This window comes from Chanodichthys erythropterus, chromosome 8 (genome assembly GCF_024489055.1).
Source record: "Chanodichthys erythropterus isolate Z2021 chromosome 8, ASM2448905v1, whole genome shotgun sequence".
Classification (NCBI taxonomy): domain Eukaryota; kingdom Metazoa; phylum Chordata; class Actinopteri; order Cypriniformes; family Xenocyprididae; genus Chanodichthys; species Chanodichthys erythropterus.
In genome coordinates, this window is record NC_090228.1 from 46,748,375 (window position 1) to 46,768,784 (window position 20,410).

General features: G+C 36.4%; 1 protein-coding gene across 1 annotated transcript in view; it reads right to left on the reverse strand.

Annotated features, from left to right (window-relative positions):
- The window catches only part of LOC137025341 (uncharacterized), a 51,141-nt gene that overhangs the window by 12,734 nt on the left and 17,997 nt on the right, over positions 1–20,410 (reverse strand). Inside the window, exons 10-12 of the mRNA XM_067393337.1 lie at positions 14,037–14,587; positions 7,631–7,921; positions 2,332–4,188 (exon numbers count right to left, since the gene is read on the reverse strand). Of these exons, the coding sequence (XP_067249438.1) occupies positions 2,332–4,188; positions 7,631–7,921; positions 14,037–14,587 (2,699 nt within the window). The remainder of the gene's footprint in view (positions 1–2,331; positions 4,189–7,630; positions 7,922–14,036; positions 14,588–20,410) is intronic.

The window sequence follows — 20,410 nt, forward strand, 5'->3', positions numbered from 1 at the left end:
TCCATGGTATTTCATTGGGCAATGCTGAAAGTCTGATAAGTTTATATGCAGATGATCTTTTACTGTGTCTGACAGATCCTGTGGTTTCTGTCCCAAAAATTTTAGATTACATAGACACTTTTAGTAAACTTTCAGGATACTCAATAAATTGGAGTAAAAGTGAATTTATGCCCCTAACAAATAACTTAAGTGATACCTTTTTGAGCAGTATACCATTTAAAATAGTGGATGATCACTTTACATATCTCGGTCTAAAAATTCCAAAGAACCCTAAACAGTTGTTTAAATTACATTTTTTTAGATATGATTAATAAACTTAAACTAAGCATTGAAAGCTGGAAATTGCTCCCTTTATCACTAATTGGCCGTGTAAATGTGATAAAGATGGTTACTCTTCCTAAGTTTCTATATCTTTTTCAAAATCTCCCTATTTATTTGCCTGCAACCTTTTTTAAGCAACTTGATTCAGTTATTCTTTCATTTGTATGGAACTGTAAAACACTACTGATTGTGGAGGCCTCGGGCTTCCCAATTTTAAGCATTATTACTAGGCAGCAAATGCCAGGGCTCTCACTTTCTGGCAAATGGGTATCCTGGATGACATGCTACCTGAGACTTCTCCTCTATGGGTTCGTGCAGAGGCTATGTCAGTGCCAGAGTCTTCTCTCCCAACTTTACTTTTTACAGAGTTTAAATCTATCTGCAAATTAGGCAGTAGTAATTTTGTGTTGAGAAATTCTTTGAAGATTTTGAATCAGATCAAAAAATGTTATAAACTACCAAAAGTCTCAGTCAATACACTAATATCATGCAATCCTTCGTTTGAGCCTTCTCGGATTGATGGAGCTTTCTCAGGTTTAAAAAAGGTTTATGCTGTATAGGAGATCTCTATATAGAAGATCAATTTGCGTCCTTTTTGCAACTTAAAAATACATTTGTACTCCCACAGTCTCACTTCTTCTGTTATTTGCAAATTAGAAATTATGTTAAGAAAAATATTCCACATTTTATAAATAAACCTGAAAACCATATTATTTATGAACTTTTATCTTCTAATCCTGAAACTAGACATTTGGTATCTCGTTTTGTTCATGCTTTTACAACACCTATGTGCACCAAACACCTTAAAATAGCCTGGTCTACTGACGTGAACGACGACGTGTCTGATGAGATCTGGGAAGAAGGCCTGTCGAGAATAAAGAGCTGTTCTGTTAATTCGAGATATAAATTAATCCAGTTTAAAGTTATGCATCGCATTCATTACTCCAAAACAAGATTGAATAAAATATTTCCTTCCATTTCTGCTCAGTGTGATAGGTGCAAGATGGCGGAGGGGACATTGGCACATTTATTTTGGTTTTGCCCTACTCTGTATGATTTCTGATCTAACATTTTTGAATTGTTTTCAAGCGCATACAGAATTAACATTCAGCCTGACCACAATCTGGCTATTTTCGGCTATTCTAATGTTATGGATACTATCCCTCATACTCATCAGCACGCTCTAATGGTAGGCTTAATCGCAGCCAAAAAGGTAATACTCCTCAATTGGAAAACTTCACAAGCTCCTTGTTTTCAAAGATGGTTAAATGAGATGCTTTATATTATCCAAATGGAACAGTTACGTTTTGGTGAGCTTGGCTCACAAAAAAGATTTGAAGCCACATGGGGACCTCTCTTGAGACTTTTGGAAGTTTAAAAATAATATACTCTGTAATCATCCCCTTCTATTTATTTATTTATTTTTATTTATTTATTTATTTTTGATTTTGTATCAGTTTTAATTCTCTTCTCCTTTGGTGATATAACTGATCTACAAAAACAACTGTGAATATTGTCAATTATGTTTTTTATCAATAATTATTTTGTATACATTTGCTGACTGAGGCAATCCAGATATTTTTTTTTCTTTTTTTCTTTTCCCCCTTTATTTTGTGAAAATGTGTGTCCTTGTTGTCTCATGTTGGTTATTGTTTTATACCTTTGTGTTTGTTAATATAACTTCAAAACTCTAAATAAAATATATAAATACAAACAAAAAAAAAAAACAAAAAAAACTTTGTTTTGGATATAAAATTGTGTGCTTTGAATTCTGACCATGAGATTATAAACAGTTTCCACACGACTGTGCTTCTACTGCCTACTCTTTAGTGAGGCTTCAACTATTTATATCCTTTCTTTTTCAATACCCATATAAAAAAAAAAAGTATACAATAGTTTCCACATTTGTGTTCTATGAATAAAAATTGGGTTATGGTTCCATAGATAAATTAGTTTGAATCTTAACTACATACAAATGTTTATTTTGTGATGCTATGAATGAATACTCACAGAGCTTTTCTGCAGTTCATCACAGCTGGTATCAGTCTCCATCTACCCTCATCAGATGTGTTGTATTTCATGAGGTCAAACTCATCCAGCACCTCTTCTAACATCTGAAGCATGTAGGCAATTGCTGAGCAGTGAGCAGGAGAGAGTTTCTTCTCTGAGTGTTTGTTTGATTTCACAAATTCCTGAATCTCCCTGTACAGAGTCTGATCATTCACTTCCAGCAGACAGAGGAACAGATTGATGGATCTGTCAGCTGATAGACCGTAACTTCCTTTAAGTTCATCTTTAATGTACTGTGTGGTTTCTCCAATGCTCTCTGAGCTGTTCTCTGTGTGTGTCAGTAGATCCTGTAAGAGTTTCTGACTGGACTCCAGTGAGACACCCAGCAGGAACCGCAGAAAAAGATCCAGATGTCCATTTTCAGTCTGAAGGGTTTTATCGACTGCTGATGATAGTAGTGCAGACATGTTTTTCATAGAGCTGTACTTCTCATGTTTATCTTTCAGAAACAACTGCAATGGCTCCATGTTCTTTGTCAGATGGCAGTAAAAGACATAGAATGCAGCGAGAAACTCCTGAATGCTCAGATGTATGAAGCAGTAGACTTTCCTCTGATGAATCGCAGATTCCTCCTTAAAGATCTCAGTGCAAATCCCAGAATACATTGAGGCGTCAGTGACATCTATGCCGCTCTCTCTCAGGTCTTCCTCATAGAACATGACATTGCCTTTCATCAGCTGTTTTAAAGCCAGTTCAGCAAGTTTTACAATCACTTCTCTGTTGGACTGCAGGAGTTTCTGTGGATCTCTCTCTTCATACTTCTCATTCTTCTTGTTGATCTGAATCAGGAGGAAGTGAATGTACATTTCAGTCAGAGTTTTAGGGATTTCTTTTCTCTGATCTTCTTTCAGGAGCTTTTGAAGCACAGTGGCTGAGATCCAGCAGAAGACGGGTATGTGGCACATGATGTGGAGGCTTCTTGCTCTTCTGATGTGTGAGATGATTCTGCTGGCTTGATGCTCATCACTGATTCTCTTCCTGAAATATTCCTCCTTCTGAAGCTCATTGAATCCCTGAATTTCTGTCAGACGGTTGATGTATTTGGAGGGGATCTGATTGGCTGCTGCTGGTCTGGTGGTGATCCAGATGAGAGCAGAAGGAAGCAGTTCTCCTTTCATGAGGTTTGACATCAATACACTCACTGATGAAGTCTTAGTCACATCAAAAACATTCTCACTGTCTTTAAACATCAGTGTCATTCTGCTTTCATCCAGACCATCAAAGATGAACACAACTTTACACTCCTCATAAATCTTTGAGTCCAGATCTTTAAGTTCAGGATGAAAGTCCAGTAGAAGTCTGTGAAGACTGTACTGGTGATCTTTAATCAAGTTGAGATCTCGAAATGGAAGCACAAACATGAAATCTATATCTTGATTGGCTTTTCCCTCAGCCCAGTCTAAAACAAACTTCTGCACAGAGACGGTTTTTCCAATTCCTGCGATGCCTTTAGTAAGAACAACTTTTATTTTGTCTTTCTCACCACATCCTGGCTCAGGTAAGGAGTTAAAAATGTCATTGCAGAAGATTTGAGTGTTATGTGAGTTCTTTGTTGTGGGTGTTTTCTCCATCTGTAAAACCTCATGTTCTTCATTCACTCCTTCTCTCTCTCCCTCTATGATGTAGAGCTGTGTATAGATCCTGTTCAGGAGGGTTTGATTCTCTTTAAGTTTGATTCCCTCAAATAAGCTCTCATACTTGTTCTTCATGCTGGTTTTATGTAGATCTTTGACTTTGTCTAGTTCATTATTTACTGGTGGGTGAGAATTCTCTTGCAGGTCTCCAGGCTGATCATCTCTATTCACGAAAGCAAGAACAACAACACAAAGAATGAATTTGAGCAAGATCATCTAGTACAGCCATGAAGTAAAACACTTTCTGCATTAAAAAACAAACTTTTTTATGCAGAAACTATCCTAGATAAGCAAGAATGAGCTTTATTCTTCAAATTACATCTCACAAATGTCTCATCATGTTTGTTTCAACTGTGAAACGTGTGTTCATAAAAATGATGATCCACTAATGAGCTCTTATATTCCATGTGACAAATTTGATGGATGAGTGCGTGTTCGGGTGGTTAGACACTTGTGTGTGCGCGGGTTGCGGGAGACTAAAAACAACAAGAACAAATAAAATAAAATAAAAATTATTTACAGGCGCAAGCATAGGCAGAGCATGTGTAAAGCTGGGCAAGGCCTGCCTGCTTCTGATTGGAGTTTTTTTTTTTTTTTTTTACAGGTTTCAGAGTAACCTGCCCATAACTGCTGGTCTAGTATCAGTTCTCTTTCGAGGGAACTCCATGCTGAGTCTGACGTCAATGCTATGAGGAAAGCGTAATGTTGTAAAGTAAAGTGTAATGTGTGAAACTATTCCAATCCTGATTGGCACAACATCAGCCCATGATGCATGATGACGTATCATGGAAGCTAAAAAGGATACCTGGAACAAAGCAGTATTAGCTTCTTGTGTTTCTGCCAAGCCTATTGTTTGTTGGTTTTTGTTCTTTTGTCCCATAGGCCAAATAACTATTTAGTGAGATGGCAAATAAGCAGTTTAGATAGTTTTTGATATTTGTGTAAGCTGCATGAGTGTGTAGCATGCTCTGTCAGCTGTCGAGGGGGCTGACTGCAGTCACTTTGAACGTCTCCCACTATGGATGCTTCACTCCCTTCCTCGCCCTCTCAGATCAAATCATTTTACTGCAGTGGAGCCCTGTACTTCAGTCAATAACTGACAGGTCTGACCCGAGTGCAAAACCAATCAAAACATCCAGTTCAGATGGGGGCGGGGCGTTCAAACCACACTTTGACATTCAATCAGTGTTGTTCCCAAAAAGACTTCGGACTGCGGAGTGGCTAACAACAAAAAAAGGGAATGCGACCATGCCCATGCGAAAACAAGAATAAAAATATCTGCAGGGCTTTTGAAATGTGGCATGAACTGTGTGTTTTGAATGGGTTTAAAATGGATTCAGAGATTGTTTTTTTTTTTTTTTGCTGGACAGGCAAGACATTTTAATGATTTATTGGGTAGATAATGCTAATTAGATAACACTAATACACAGTCATGCAATTTTGATGTGGTCAACATTAAAGGGGTCATTTAATGCCACTTTTACAAGATGTAAAATAAGTCTCTGATGTCCCCAGAGTGTGTATGTGAAGTTTTAGCTCAAAATACCCTACAGATAATTTTTTTTAATAGCATGTTAATTTGTCACTTTTTGAGGCTGAGCAAAAATGCTGTTTGTGACTGTGTCCCTTTAAATGCAAATGAGCTGCTACTCTCAAGAAGAGGGTGGAGTTTCAGGAGCTCCGATTAAAAGTGCCCTAGAATTAAAAATTGAATTTACCTCGGCATAGTTGAATAACAAGAGTTCAGTACATTGAAATGACATACAGTGAGTCTCAAACACCATTGTTTCCTCCTTCTTATATAAATCTAATTTGTTTAAAAGACCTCCGAAGAACAGGCGAATCTCAACATAACACCGACTGTTACGTAACAGTCGGAATCATTAATATGTACGCCCCCAATATTTGCATATGCCTGCCCATGTTCAAGGCATTAGACAAGGGCAGGACGTCTGGATGTGCACAGCTGAATCATCAGACTAGGTAAGCAAGCAAGGACAATAGCGAAAAATGGCAGATGGAGCAATAATAACTGACATGATCCATGATATTTTTAGTGATATTTGTAAAGTGTCTTTCTAAATGTTTCGTTAGCATGTTGCTAATGTACTGTTAAATGTGGTTAAAGTTACCATCGTTTCTTACTGTATTCACGGAGACAAGACTGTCGTTATTTTCATTTTTTAAACACTTGCAGTCTGTATAATTCATAAACAACTTCATTCTTTATAAATCTCTCCAACAGCGTGTAATGTTAGCTTTAGCCACGGAGCACTATCAAACTCATTCAGAATCAAATGTAAACATCTAAATAAATACCATACTTACGCGATTAGACATGCTGCATGACGAACACTTTGTAAAGATCCATTTTGAGGGTTATATTAGCTGTGTGAACTTTGTTTATGCTGTTTAAGGCAGTCGCGAGCTCGGGGGCGGGGAGCACGAGAATTTAAAGGGGCCGCAGCCTGAATCAGCGCATATTTAATGATGCCCCAAAATAGGCAGTTAAAAAATGAATAAAAAAATCTATGGGGTATTTTGAGCTGAAACTTCACAGACAAATTCAGGGGACACCTTAGACTTATATTACATCTTTTGAAAACACATTCTACGGCACTTTTAATGTTACCTCATGCAGACTCACTGAAAATGTCAGAAACTGTTCAGCCTTTTATGTTCAAACCAGAGTCAAACAATAATGGAGAGACTCAACAAGAAGTGACAACATGTAGAATGCAACAGGAAGTTTCTGAACGGTTAGTTGATGAATTTATGTAGCTGATGTGGATTTAACTATCTTAAAGTCATTAATTGGCATATTCTGTCATGATAATCTATAAATTGCTCAGATCCTTCAGAGCCAGAGAATGATTAACTTACATTTAATCACCATTAGATTGATTGTAGAACATTTTTTTTCAGTCTGTCAGAACAAATGTTACTTGTACAGATGACATTTTTAGATGAAACGTATTATTTTGGTCGTACTTCCAAGACGTAGTATCTGTTATTACGAAGTACAGTATCCACTCTGGTGTGGTGACTGACAGCCTACACATACTTCTCTGCTCCTTAAAACATTAGATTTATCTGCGCTGAGGAGCCATGCTGATGCACAACCCCCATAAAATGGTAATTCCGCAACTAATGGTAATTCTGCAATTTCAAGTTTCAAACAGAGATGGCGACAAAGAGGCAAAACTTACAGACTGCAGCTTTAACTTGTACCCCTTTTTTTTTTTTTTTTTTTTTTTCATATTATCTGTTATCTGTTTCAATCCACACATTAGGACAGGGATTTGTCAGTATAGTGAAGTGGGTATTCATTCCCCATAACATCAATGTTAGATGCAGCATGGAATTCACTTGAAAGGGAACAACCATAGTTCCCTGAGAACAAAACAAACAATTTAGGTGAAAGGATTCAAAAGACTCAAGTCACTGTCACCCTTCATAGACACACAGCAGATACTTAACACTGTCTGATGTTCCTTTGGTCTGATACTGAGAAACTGACCTCAATAAATAAGATTATCTCCTTTTATCACTGATGTTTAAGTTATAATTCTTTCCCTTGTCCCCAGTACTGGTTTTTGTCTCACCTGGGGTTAAAATTCACTGTTTCATCACTGAAGTTATGGGGTGCTCCCATGGATCCATCACTGAAGTTATGGGGTGCTCCCATGGATCCATCACTGAAGTTATGGGGTGCTCCCATGGATCCATCACTGAAGTTATGGGGTGCTCCCATGGATCCATCATTGAAGTTATGGGGTGCTCCCATGGATCCATCACTCTTCATAGATATATGGCTGGGCTTTGGAGATGCTTCTCTCTGGTTCTGGTAGTGAACAACATTCTCCTCCTCTCTCTCCTCATAGCCACTCATTCTCCTGTGATTTAAATGTGATTATCAGTAAAAAAAAAAAAAAAAAGAAACATTGACAATATAAATGATTTAAAAGAAAAACCAAAAATAATACATTCTAATAAACAATTTCATTCTGTAACGCAGTGTTGCCAACTCTCACACATTTCCTGTGCTCTCAGGCTCTGTCAATGCAAAATTAAGTGTGAAATCTGCTCATAGATAACATATGAAACCCAATAGAGTATAATTCTAGGAGTAAAGAGTTATGCACATTAATGTAATATTATTTTGCCTTCTAAATCAGAGGTGTCATGATCCTGGTTCTGTATTTTTTGTTTTGTATGGACTTTTATGTTGTAATAAATTCTCTGTTCTCATTGTATCTGTGTTCATTCATGTTCAAACATGTGTCTTGTTTGCCCCTGTGTATTTAACCCCCTGTGTTTTTTTGTGTTCGGTGCTGCTCATTCTGTTATCTGTTCAGTAGTTCTCTGGTCTCTGTGGTTTATGTTTATTTTGTTATTAAACTTTATTCCGTTTGGATCCAGCTCTCCCTTTGTTTATAAGTTCACCCAGTGTTACAAATGGAGTCTAAATTCTGCTTGGATCATTGGATCGTTATTTTCATGTTTATCCCTGTAAAGCTACTTTTAACAATCTCTATTGGATAAAGTGCTATATAAATAAAGGTGACTTGACTAAAAGCGCTACAATACCAAAAGTTTGATTGCTAAATACATCTGTAAAATGTGGCATTAAAGGATCAGTGTGCAAGTTTTAGCGGCAGCTAGCAGTGAGGTTGCAAATTGCAACCAACGGCTTAAGGTGCTATAGAGGATCTTTTCGACGACTGAAAAACCAAAGACTGTTAGTGAGTTTTTGAAATTAGCGCATGCGTAAGAACAACCCCCCTCCTTCACAGCTCATTTCGATGGAACGCCTCCCAAAACTCGTGCACGAGTATTGGAACACGAGTGTTTGTTTACCACCGGCATTCGCTGTGTCGTGTTAGTGGATTCATTATGTCGGACTCACCGCAGGTAACTCATAATCTGCAGTTGTTACTCCTGACAAAAATATTGCATGCGGCGCCTGTGGAAAGTTACTGGAGCACGCACATCACACAAACGATTGGATGATGTTTTTAAGGCCCTACCTCGTGCACAGATGATGTATATTGATATTATTCCTTTCAGTGCACCTAATAAATTTAGCCATTTAAAATCAAAATTTAAAATCTGAAGCTTGAATATAGTTGTAAATTAAGTTTAATATTAATTGCTTATGTGTAGTGTGCTAATTATTTAAATATACTATATAATTAACAGTGACTTTATTGCATCAGATATATGTCACTTTGCTCACAGCTGATTGTAACGTAAGTTATAATGGCAGTGAACACCACTAAAAACCTTTTTGAAAGAAATGTTTGCTCAAACTAAACTCAAACTTACTTGTGTAGTCATTAAAACCTGATACATGCACCACAGTTCATTTTCAAAATAATTTTAACAAAGTGCCCATAGATGCCTATGTTGTCCAGGTATTTTTAGTGTTTTGAAAAGAACACAGAAGTGCCATCATTGGGTGTTTGTTTGTAAACAGTAACCTCATCTATTGTACTCTTCACTACTACGCAGGGGAGAAAACATGATGACGAATCATATCTACGCCCATGTTTCCTGGGAAGAACACAAAAAGCCTGTTGCTACAACACTGGGGGAAATCGGTAATGAATAACCTTGATATGAATGTTCAAATTTCACAGAAATGTATATAATACATTATATAATAAACATGATCTATTCATTAATTGTGCCCAATGCCTCAAGTATACCTTTTGTAAATATACACCAAATAAACATACGGACACACACACACAGGCATGTGAACGTTTGTTTGACTATATTAGTGAGGGTGTCTGATAGATTTCTAGTTTTTATATCAGGTAAATTATATTTTCTATGTCCTTGGCGGACCTCGTATAATGGGAATGCGCCATAAAAGAAGACGTTGTCCTCACCCAACCCTGAAACATAACCCTCACAGAAACCCGTGTAAAATACAACGTAAATAGAAACATGATTTGGACATGAAAAATCAAGTCTTTTTATCAAGTGAGGTCCGGCTCACTAGTCAGTGTTCAACAGTTTTCACTGTATTAGTGAGGTCATTTTTTTATAGTGAGGACATTTTCGACCTCATAAGTAAAGTCATACACACACATCTAATGTCAAGACATTTCTATGACAACGTTATGAAAGTAAGTTAAATAAGTAATATAATATATAAGTAAGTTAAATTAAATAAGGACGGCATTATTGGACTTACCAATTTGAACTTGTAAGCTTTGGTAAACAACAATCTTAAATGGCATCTTATAAGAAAAGGAATTACTTTTGGTTTCGATTTCCTTGACTGTGAAGGATCAAATAACAAGAATCAGCCCAAATGTGATTGGTTCTTCCTGACAGCAGACGCCTGTGATTGGCCCATATTAGGTACAAGAGTGTATAACTCCTCCTTATGTGTCCTTTTTTCTCTTCATGCATATTTTCCCACATCTTTACAGATGTACTAGGGTCATTCTACAGAAACGTCCACTTTTATGTCCCTTGACTTTACAGAAATATTACACTTGAAAAACACTTTAGGATTACAATTTTTTTTTTATATTTTAATATGAAACAATATGTTATTTGAAAAATTAAACCTTCTTGAGCCATCAATGTGGCAATATTTGTTTTTTAATTAATTATAAAAATTCCAAGTGCCACAGAAGCGTCATGTACAGAGGGAAAGGGCTTTATTTTGAGCTCACAAACAGGGTTTCTACCCTTTTAATTACAATAATGTATGCATAACTATCAAATATATAATGTAAATGACATTAAAAAAAAAAAACAAATGCCAAATAAATATTATAAAATATATAATGAATGTAGTTGTCCCCTGGTGTTGTGTCACTGGTGTTACCTTTAACAAAAATCTCTTATTTTGAAAGAAAAAAAAAATCACACTGATGACATCACTTGACTTCCTTCTTCCTATTTCCCGAAGATCAATGAAGAATGTCCCATGGAAAGTCCACTATCTCTTTTCAGTTATCAGAAATTTTAATTAGAAAATCATGATTTCATATGAAGCTTTTAGTTGAAGACACTGGTGTGACTTTATTGCTAGGGAATTTAAAAAAAAAAACTAGAATACAAATGGATTAAATTACTTGATTTAGTGAATATATCATGATTGACAACATGTGGATTGATTCCTTGCAGCAGCCATTTTGTAAAATGTATTTTTCATGAAAAATGTCACTGGTGTTACCGTCACTGGTGTTACCTTTTTATAGATAAACTTTATTTAAAGCTATTAATTTAGTTATTTTGCATAAAACAGCACTAAGATTATGTGATTATAACTTTTCTTTCTCATTTTTAATCCTCCTTTGGGCAGATATGGCTAAATTAAGGGTATATGGCTAAATTCAATGCAGCGACTTTACAGACAGCGTATTTTACAGACAGTTTTAAAATGTTGTTTATGATCTTTTTCTGAATGTTTTCACTAAGTGTCAATGATAGTCTTTTATTGTACACCAAATGTAAAAATTTAGTCCAATCTACTTTATTATGGTTAAAGAATAAGGATCTTTGGTCCTATGTATACATCACTGGTGATTCATTTTGTCACTGGTGTTACTGTTTTTTGTCTGTCACATTAAATAATATGTGTCATATGTGACATGATGTGACATGTGAATAATTTTACATCCACTGAATTCTGCTACATTCAAGAATTAAGATTTAAAGGATTGCATCATTACTTTTTTTTATAACTGTTTTTCAAATATTTTGATTGTTATAGCAAATACATGGTTGTGCAATCGAATTATCATCATTCAACCTGATTAACCATAACCTGATTAAAATAAATAAAACATAATCTCCTTATTTTTTGCATTATTATTATTATTCTGTAACTCTGACTGCATGTGCTGAAAAAATTGAGAAATAATATTTCATAAAAATGTTTAAAAATGCCAGAGAAGTAAGATAACACCAGTGACAAAAAAGGGGACATGCAGTCTTTAAATAAATGTACAAAAAAAAAAAAAAAAAAATCATTAAGCTGTCATTTATGTGTATTCATGAAGTCCAAGTGTAATATAATAATGTGGTCTAAGTTTAAATGTTAGAAAAAGAAATACATTTTAAGACATTTTGTCATACCAAAAGTGGACGTTTCTGTAGAATGACCCACTTGTCAGACATTGGGTGCCAGTTTTATTGTGTAAAAAGGAGACTCTGGGAGTGCATCAGAAAAACTGGGTGTGCCACATTTATTTTCAGATTAATGTGCAAAAAACCCAGACTCTGCGTATCACATTACAGAATAGACTGGGCTGATGTGTAAAACTATACTCGGGTTTGCCACACACACACACACACACACACACACACATGTTTGTTTTTGTGAATTGTGGGGACTTTCCATAGACTTCAATGCATTTTACACTGAACAAACTGTACATTCTATCCCCCTACCCTGCCCCTACCCCTAAACCTAACCCTCACAGGAAACTGTGCAAACTTTTACTTTTTCACAAAAACTCATTCTATATGATTTATAAACCCATTTACATTGTGGGGACCGCTGGCTGGTCCCCACGATGTAGGTGAACTCAGGTTTATATTACATCATGGGGACATTTGGTCCCCACAATGTAATATAAACAAAAGCACACACACACACACACACACACACACACACACACACACACACACACATATATATATATATATATATATATTTGTTACAGCTAGGTTTTTCAGTCACACTTTAGAGTCCAATTTTCACTATTAACTAACTATTAACTATGACAGTCAATATCCAAATAATAATGATGTTAAAAAACAAACAAACTAGTTAATAGTGAGAATTGGACCCTAAACTAAAGTGTTACCAGTTTTTCTATGGGTATGTTAAGGTTCGGGGTGGGGTTTAGGGATAAAATGATAAAATGGAAATTAAACATATATCTTTATATATATATATAAATTAAACATATATCTTTATGACATATATCTTTATGACAAAGACTTGTAAATATTTTATGTTTTTTCGCTGTAAAAACGTAAGTATTTTTATGTTTTAGTGCTATAAATACATCAATATTGCACGTTTTAGCACCTTTCTAAACGTACAAAAATGTACGTTTTGTGTCTTTGAAAGTTACATATTAATACCTATTAACAATGAGACCAGACTGAACCTCATATTACAAGAAAGGGTTTTACAGCCTCTCCTTCACAGCAGTGCATTATTTGTTACAGCTAAGTTTTTCTATAAAGTATGTTTTTCCATTCTACTGTCTGTATTTTTAATCATGGAACTTAGTTTTTCTCAGTCGCTTTGGTGCATTTCTCACATCACTATTTACATTTGCACAACAGTTAATGCAGTTCTCAAAACAATTAGTACAAACTGCAAAACCTAGTTGATAACCTGCAAAAGCGTGTCACTTGCTCAAAATGGATAGCTCATTCCTCAAAAGCAAGTATTCATGTCAATGAAAGTGTCAGTGTCATCAAGATGAAAAGTCCTGACACCATTGTTTATGAACAAGATAGTCAAATGGCTTTGTCATGTTTTCATTATGACAGTTTACTCTCAATGTTTTTCAATGCAAAAAAGTCAGATCTTGTTGACACTACCTGAAAATGCTCAGGACAGCACTATATACTATTTGCACAGCCATTTGAAAAATACAGTAAAGTTATACATTACTGTATTTAGTGAGGTAATTGAGTACAAGACACTGAATATGTATGTTTCACATTTTTACTGTAATGCATATGCTCTTTGCAATTCTAATTTGTTCACAGCATTTTGCAAAAGAACAAATACACCCTTATTTACAACAAACATAAACTCCCTTTGGGTAGAGCTGTGCACAACTGGAAACAATATTGCAGTACATATTGGAACTGAACATACAACATACATAGTACTGTAATCATTCATGCACATCCAGACGTTCCTCTCTGTCTGGCCACATAATTTCATCTACATCACAGCGAATATCATCTCTTGCAATGCAGCGAGGAAAGTATCTCCTCGAGTGGCGAATCCACCCTCTGCAGGACTCTGCTGTGATGTCATCACATGCTGCATCCATGGCCGCTAGCAGGGCCATTTGGGTATGTGGATGCCGGTCATATACCTTCCACCTCCAGGAAGAGAAAAACTCCTCTATTGGATTTAGGAATGGTGAGTAGGGAGGGAGATATGCCACCAGCATCCTATCATGTGCTGCCAACCACTGTCTGACGACATCTGAGTGGTGAAAACGCACATTATCCAAAACAACAACATGCTTGCTCAGATGGTCTCCAGTTAGACCCCTCTCATTCTCAGGGATTATGTCCCTGTAAAGAGTGTCTAAAAAAGTCAGCAGATGTTGAGTGTTGTATGGACCAAGGCGGGGGATATGGGTGAAGACGCCGTTTTCTGAGATGGCTGCACACATAGTAATATTCCCTCCTCGTTGGCCTGGGACATCAATGGTTGCTCTCTGTCCAATGAGATTCCTTCCACGTCTTCTACCTTTTGCCAGATTGAAACCCGCCTCATCAAGGTATATGAATGTGTGCAGTGGTTCCCTGGCCTCCAGCTCCAGTACATGCTTTATTACAGAAGAGGGAGTGAGAAAAACTATAACAACTTTTCCTGTGTAACATAATGCATTTTGGATAGCATATTGTACAGTATGCACGGTGAATACACATACACAGAACTGTCATGTAAGTGTAGTGCATGACACTACACAAAGTAAACAGTTTACAGCACTGAACATTAGAATATGCATAGAACACATACATGTTTTACCTGTACATACTGGTGACAGAGCTCCTTCACTCTGTCGCTGTTCCGTTCAAATGGCACATTGTACAATTGTTTCATGCGCATTTCATTTCTCCTGAGCACTCTGTCAATTGTAGCGACTGAAACAGATTCGATATTCCCAAAGATGTTGTCATCCTCTATAACAGCACTTTGTATCTCTCTCAACCTTATGGCATTGTTCGCAATAACCACTGCACAAATGGCTTCCTCTTGTTGCGGAGTAAAAAGGGGCCCTCTTCCACCTCTGCGAGGTTGTCTTGCAATCCTTTGTGGTGCAGAGTAAAATTACAGTAAATATGGCAAATCTTTACTGTAACACTACTGTACACTACAATACACTAAATGTATGATGCAGTAAAGCTGTATGTCTAAATGTAAAATGTACAGTGACAAGTTCTTGTCCCACTGCAAGCTTCATGTATGACACAATGACAGTAGTGCAGTGCAGATTGTTTAGTGCTGAATTACTGTCCATTTATACACACTCCCGACGAAATGTTTGAATAATTGAATTTACGGTGGTTCTCCCAACATTTGGCTGCACCCTTCGACCAGCCTCAGCCATTGTGAGGCCATGATTGATAACATGGTCCACAATTGTAGCCCTGATTTCATCAGGGATCTGCCTATATACTTGGCCTCTTCTTCCTCTTCCCCTTTTTTGTCCCCTTCCCCTTCCCCTTCCCCTTCCCCTTCCCCTTCCCCTTCCTCCTCCTCCTCCTCCTCGCACCCTCACCCCTCTTCCACGAGGCTGACCTTCCATTTGTGTGTCACAGTATTTTAGAAATGGTACAGACTATGTCCTGCTTGGTTCATATATGCTTGTAAAGTGGGGGTTTATGGGATTCAGCTCTGACAGTGATTGTAGACAAGTGGCTTATCATTGGTTGCAACTAATGCTTCACACTCCCCTTCTCATCAGTGAAAGTTGAGATTCACCTGAGAGAAACTGTTCAATTTAGGAGACATTTTTAGGAAAAAAAAAAAAAAAGATTTAAAAAAATGTGTAAAATTTGCTTGACAGATTTTGACAACTAGTTCAACATTTTTGTATGTAATGACTCAAGCAATGAAATGAGGACTATTAGTTTTATATGGAATGACTATTCAGCATTCACAAGTATAGTTAATTTTGACTGACATGACATAAGCAAATGATAATGTTATAAAACAGCAGAGAGTTGTATGAAAGCAATTGATGCATGTCCAAAAGCATTTGAAATTTGTTCGAAGGAATGAGAAACTGCTATTATGATGTGCACAAATGACTAAATGTTGTGGAGGTTGAACTAACTGTTGTGCAAATGTAAATAGTGATGTGAGAAATGCACCGAAGCGTCTGAGAAAAACTGTAATAAGTAACTTTGTCTGCTTTAAAGGCTTTGAGAATCTTTACTTTTACCACTGATAATGTTGAAAGTTAAAGTGATTGTAACTTTCATTAATTAAAAATAGTGTCATTGTTTAGCTTGAGTCAATTCAGTGTTGATTCATTTCCATTGCAAATCAGATTAGGATCAGAATATTCAAAATATTTATTTCAGTTCCATCTGGTTTAAGATTCATCATGCTGGTATGGAGACAGGTTTGTTGAGGATCTGTGCCACTGGCTGTCATGTCAATCATGCCTTCACTGGAAAGAGTCTAGTTGACACAATCTCGGTTTACACTTCAGGGCTGCACTGTGGTCCTGTCTAGGCGCAGGTCCTTCATCTGATCTGGATATAGCCTAGATCTTGTTGACTTTTTTTATTTGTTTTACTTCATCATAGGTACCGCCAGGGTGTGTAAACCACCATAAAGTATATAGTGGTAAATCATAAACCACCATAAAGTATATAGTGGTAAATCAATAATGAAAGTATATTTTTGACACATGCAGAAGCAAAAATGGGTTAACTTTTTTTGACGGTTCCTTTAACATATTCTGTTGACTATAAGTAATATTGTACCTACATGTCTACTAACTCTCATTAGAGTGTCAGTAGAGAATTTCGTAAACTGGCAGGGTTAGAATAAGTTGACATGTACTTGCAAAGTTACTTATAGTCTGTTGGAGGACCATCAAAATAAACAGAAGGTATTAAGCAGACAGTCTAATAATACTTTAATGAGAGTTAGTTGGCATGTAGTTGCATAGTTACTTACAATCAACAGAATGTTCAAAAGGGACGATCAAAATAAAGTGTTAAAGCAAAAATGACATTCAGGCTGTTTAACAGACCTGCAGTAAAAGCTTCAGATCAGACCCTGAACACACACTGATTCATGTCACACAAAGAATGACTGTGTAAATAAATAAATAGTTAAAATGCTCAGCAAAACTGCAGCTGGATATTTGGAGAAAACAGCCTTCTCTTGGATTCTGCTTCTATCTACTCTTTGCAAAGCTTAAATTTTCAGCATCATTATTCCAGTCTTCAGTGTCACGTGATCCTTCAGAAATTCTAATATGCTGATTTGCATCTCAAGAAACATTTCTGATTATTATTATCAATGGAACTTTTTTTTTTTTTTTGAGTATTCTTTGAGGAATATATTTGCAGTCACATAAAATTACTCTCAGACATGACCTTGATTTGCAAATGTCTATAGTATTTATTTGAAGTATTGTAATTAATATAGTACTACTTAGCCTTTTAAAGGGCAAATTGCAGGTTAGAGCCCCCCAGTGAGTTAATGTATACTATACTTGTAAATACGTTAGTGAGGCTTCTGGAGTCGTTTTTGTGAGAAAATTTTACTTCCGCATCTGAAAAGTGCCAAACCAGAAGTGACGTTGTGGGATGGAGTGCGGTCAATTGAAACAATAGGAAAATAATAAATCTCAATGAAAGTTCGGACGCTGAGGAAATTGTAAATGTTTATGGATACTCATGTGAATGACCACAGCCATACGATTAGCCTGTTATGCAGCCAAGAGATCAGAGACAGGCCAGGATTATACAGAACAACGGTCAGAGGAGACAAATTGAATTGTGTGTGAGGAGAACCTTCGTTCATCTTCGGAACACAAATTAAGATATTTTAGTTGAAATCCGATGGCTCCGTGAGGCCTCCATAGGGAGCAATGACATTTCCTCTCTCAAGATCCATAAAGGTACTAAAAACATATTTAAATCAGTTCATGCAAGTACAGTGGTTCAATATTAATATTATAAAGCGACGAGAATATTTTTGGTGCGCCAAAAAAACCCCAAAATAACGACTTATTTAGTGATGGCAGATTTCAAAACACTGCTTCACTGCTTTTTTTTTTGCCGCACCAAAAATATTCTCGTCGCTTTATAATATTAATATTGAATTGAGATGCTTGGAGACCATCATCAACTGAAGTGCTGCTGTTATCAGACACGGATTTGTTTTATACCTTGCTTTTTTAGAATCTGGAGCATTTTTAAAGAAATCAGATATTTGTCTTTGACTGCCATTTGAACTACTTAGCTGTGTAAAGACTCCATTGTTTTCTCATTTGAATAATCTAATTTTAACAGTGATAACACTGACACAATGAATTATATTTATTTATCAAAGTCACAAATCACATTTGAAAAAATATAAAAATTAAATATTTAATAATTTTAAAAATAAAGTTGGAAAATGAAAAACAACTATTACTAGTCGAGTCATCTTAAATTCCAGTGCAGTGAGGCAGCTGTCAACAGGTGGTGCTGCAGCACCCCTAGTTCCCACAGCCATGACTCCAGCAAACCAAATTGTATAGGATTACTTGAAAATTACAAATGGGTGTATTTTTTTAAAGTTAGAGCTAAACTTTGCAAGACAGCAGACCTCAAGTACCAGAGGATGTGATTAAAGAGAACAAGCATTTCTCTTAATTTAAAGAATACATTAATAAAGTATTTATTAGACAGAGGCAAGGCAACAGTTTCGCGAGACACACTAGTAGCAACTCCCGGCTTCCTAGTGATCACCACACTGTCTGCTCTGATGGCTTCCAGTCACCACCTTGGACTATAAGCTTTTGAGATATTGAGCTTCAAAATATTTGCATTTCATACTCCTGCGGATAGACCCTTCTGTGTTATAAAAAGAAATGTATCAAAATAAACATAACTTAAAAAAATTCACATAATGTAAATAAGTTGTCATAGAATAAGAATATGTGAATAACTCAATTTTGACAAAAATGTCAAATAGAACCTTATAATTCCAAGGTGACGCAGTGCCCTGTGATGGAATTTTTGAACTAATTAATAATGAACTAACATTTCTTTTCTTCTACAGGCCTAATAATAATAATCTAACTTAGAAATAGAGAAACAGTCACTAGGACTGAGTGTTGTGATTCAGAAACATTCTGCTGTGCTGGCTAGACAGCATCCTTCTGGGGATAAAAAATAGTCTTTGAGGAATTGTTCTAACCTATTGAGTAATCTGAACTATTAACCCTGAGACATTTTTTGATGATCTTGTGATTCAGTTGTTCTAATCTAAATTTATGCGGGACGGAGGAACTGAGATGTTTTCCTTAAATCTGAACCAATTGTATTAAGACTAATGATAATGAGTAATAGATCATGCCATACTGACTGCGAAGTGTACCTGAAATCCTATAAAACCTGCTGTATTCCTTTGTTCGGAGAGAGATTCTCTGGAATGATGAGAACTCTCCCGGCCGTGTGTAACGAATGTGTAGCGGTTATTAATAAATTTATGGATGAAATATGAATATAATAATTCATAAGGTTATGAATAAATTATGATTCATATATCGACCCAACGGGGAATTAAACATATATTGTGAATCAATTACAACGAATTATAATCAATTACATATATGATTAGTTCTGGTTTAATAATTATTTAGAGAAACTGTTCGTTTGTCCAGCAAACTAAGTCCCTCACAGAATATTATAAACAGAGTTATTATCTGGCCATGAAAATAACTTGCTATTATAACATCAAAGCATAAAGCGATCGAAAACGTTAAAGTGACTTGGTTTTCAGCTGAAAGAACAAACAGAACAATCGAGCGTGAATAACGTTTTAATATATGCAAACTACGAATACAGAGGTTATACATCTAAATATATATACAAGAATACACATATATATACACGAGAATGAAAATGAAGAAAAGACAGGGAAAGAAAGATGATCAAAGAATGGCAAATTACACAGTTAAACCCTTTTGAGAGAGCCAGCACAGAAATCAGTTTAGACAAATTTAAGGTAAATGATAATACTTGCTTATTGGTTCAAGTCCGTGAGTAGCAGTTTCAACGCGCTTGGCTTGGTCCTTTCCGAGAGGGTTTCTCCGGCGGGGTTTTCAAAAGAGGTTTAAACTTAAGTAACTTAACCGAAGAGAGAGAGAGAGAAAGGAAGTGGTCCTCCCGAGCTGCGCGCGTGGTTGGGAAGCGCGGTCACCTGAGGCGTCCGGGGAGACGTGCACGAGACGATCGGGAGGTCACCGGAAAAAAAGAAAAGGTGTGTGTTGTTGTTTTTATGGAAACCCAAACTAACACACCTCCTGAATTGTAGCGGCCAATAGATGCGCAGCACTATCTGGCGGGCAAAGTTCCTTGGTTTGGTCTCCTAGATGAATTTGCATACTTAGTGGCCATCAGACCGGATTTCG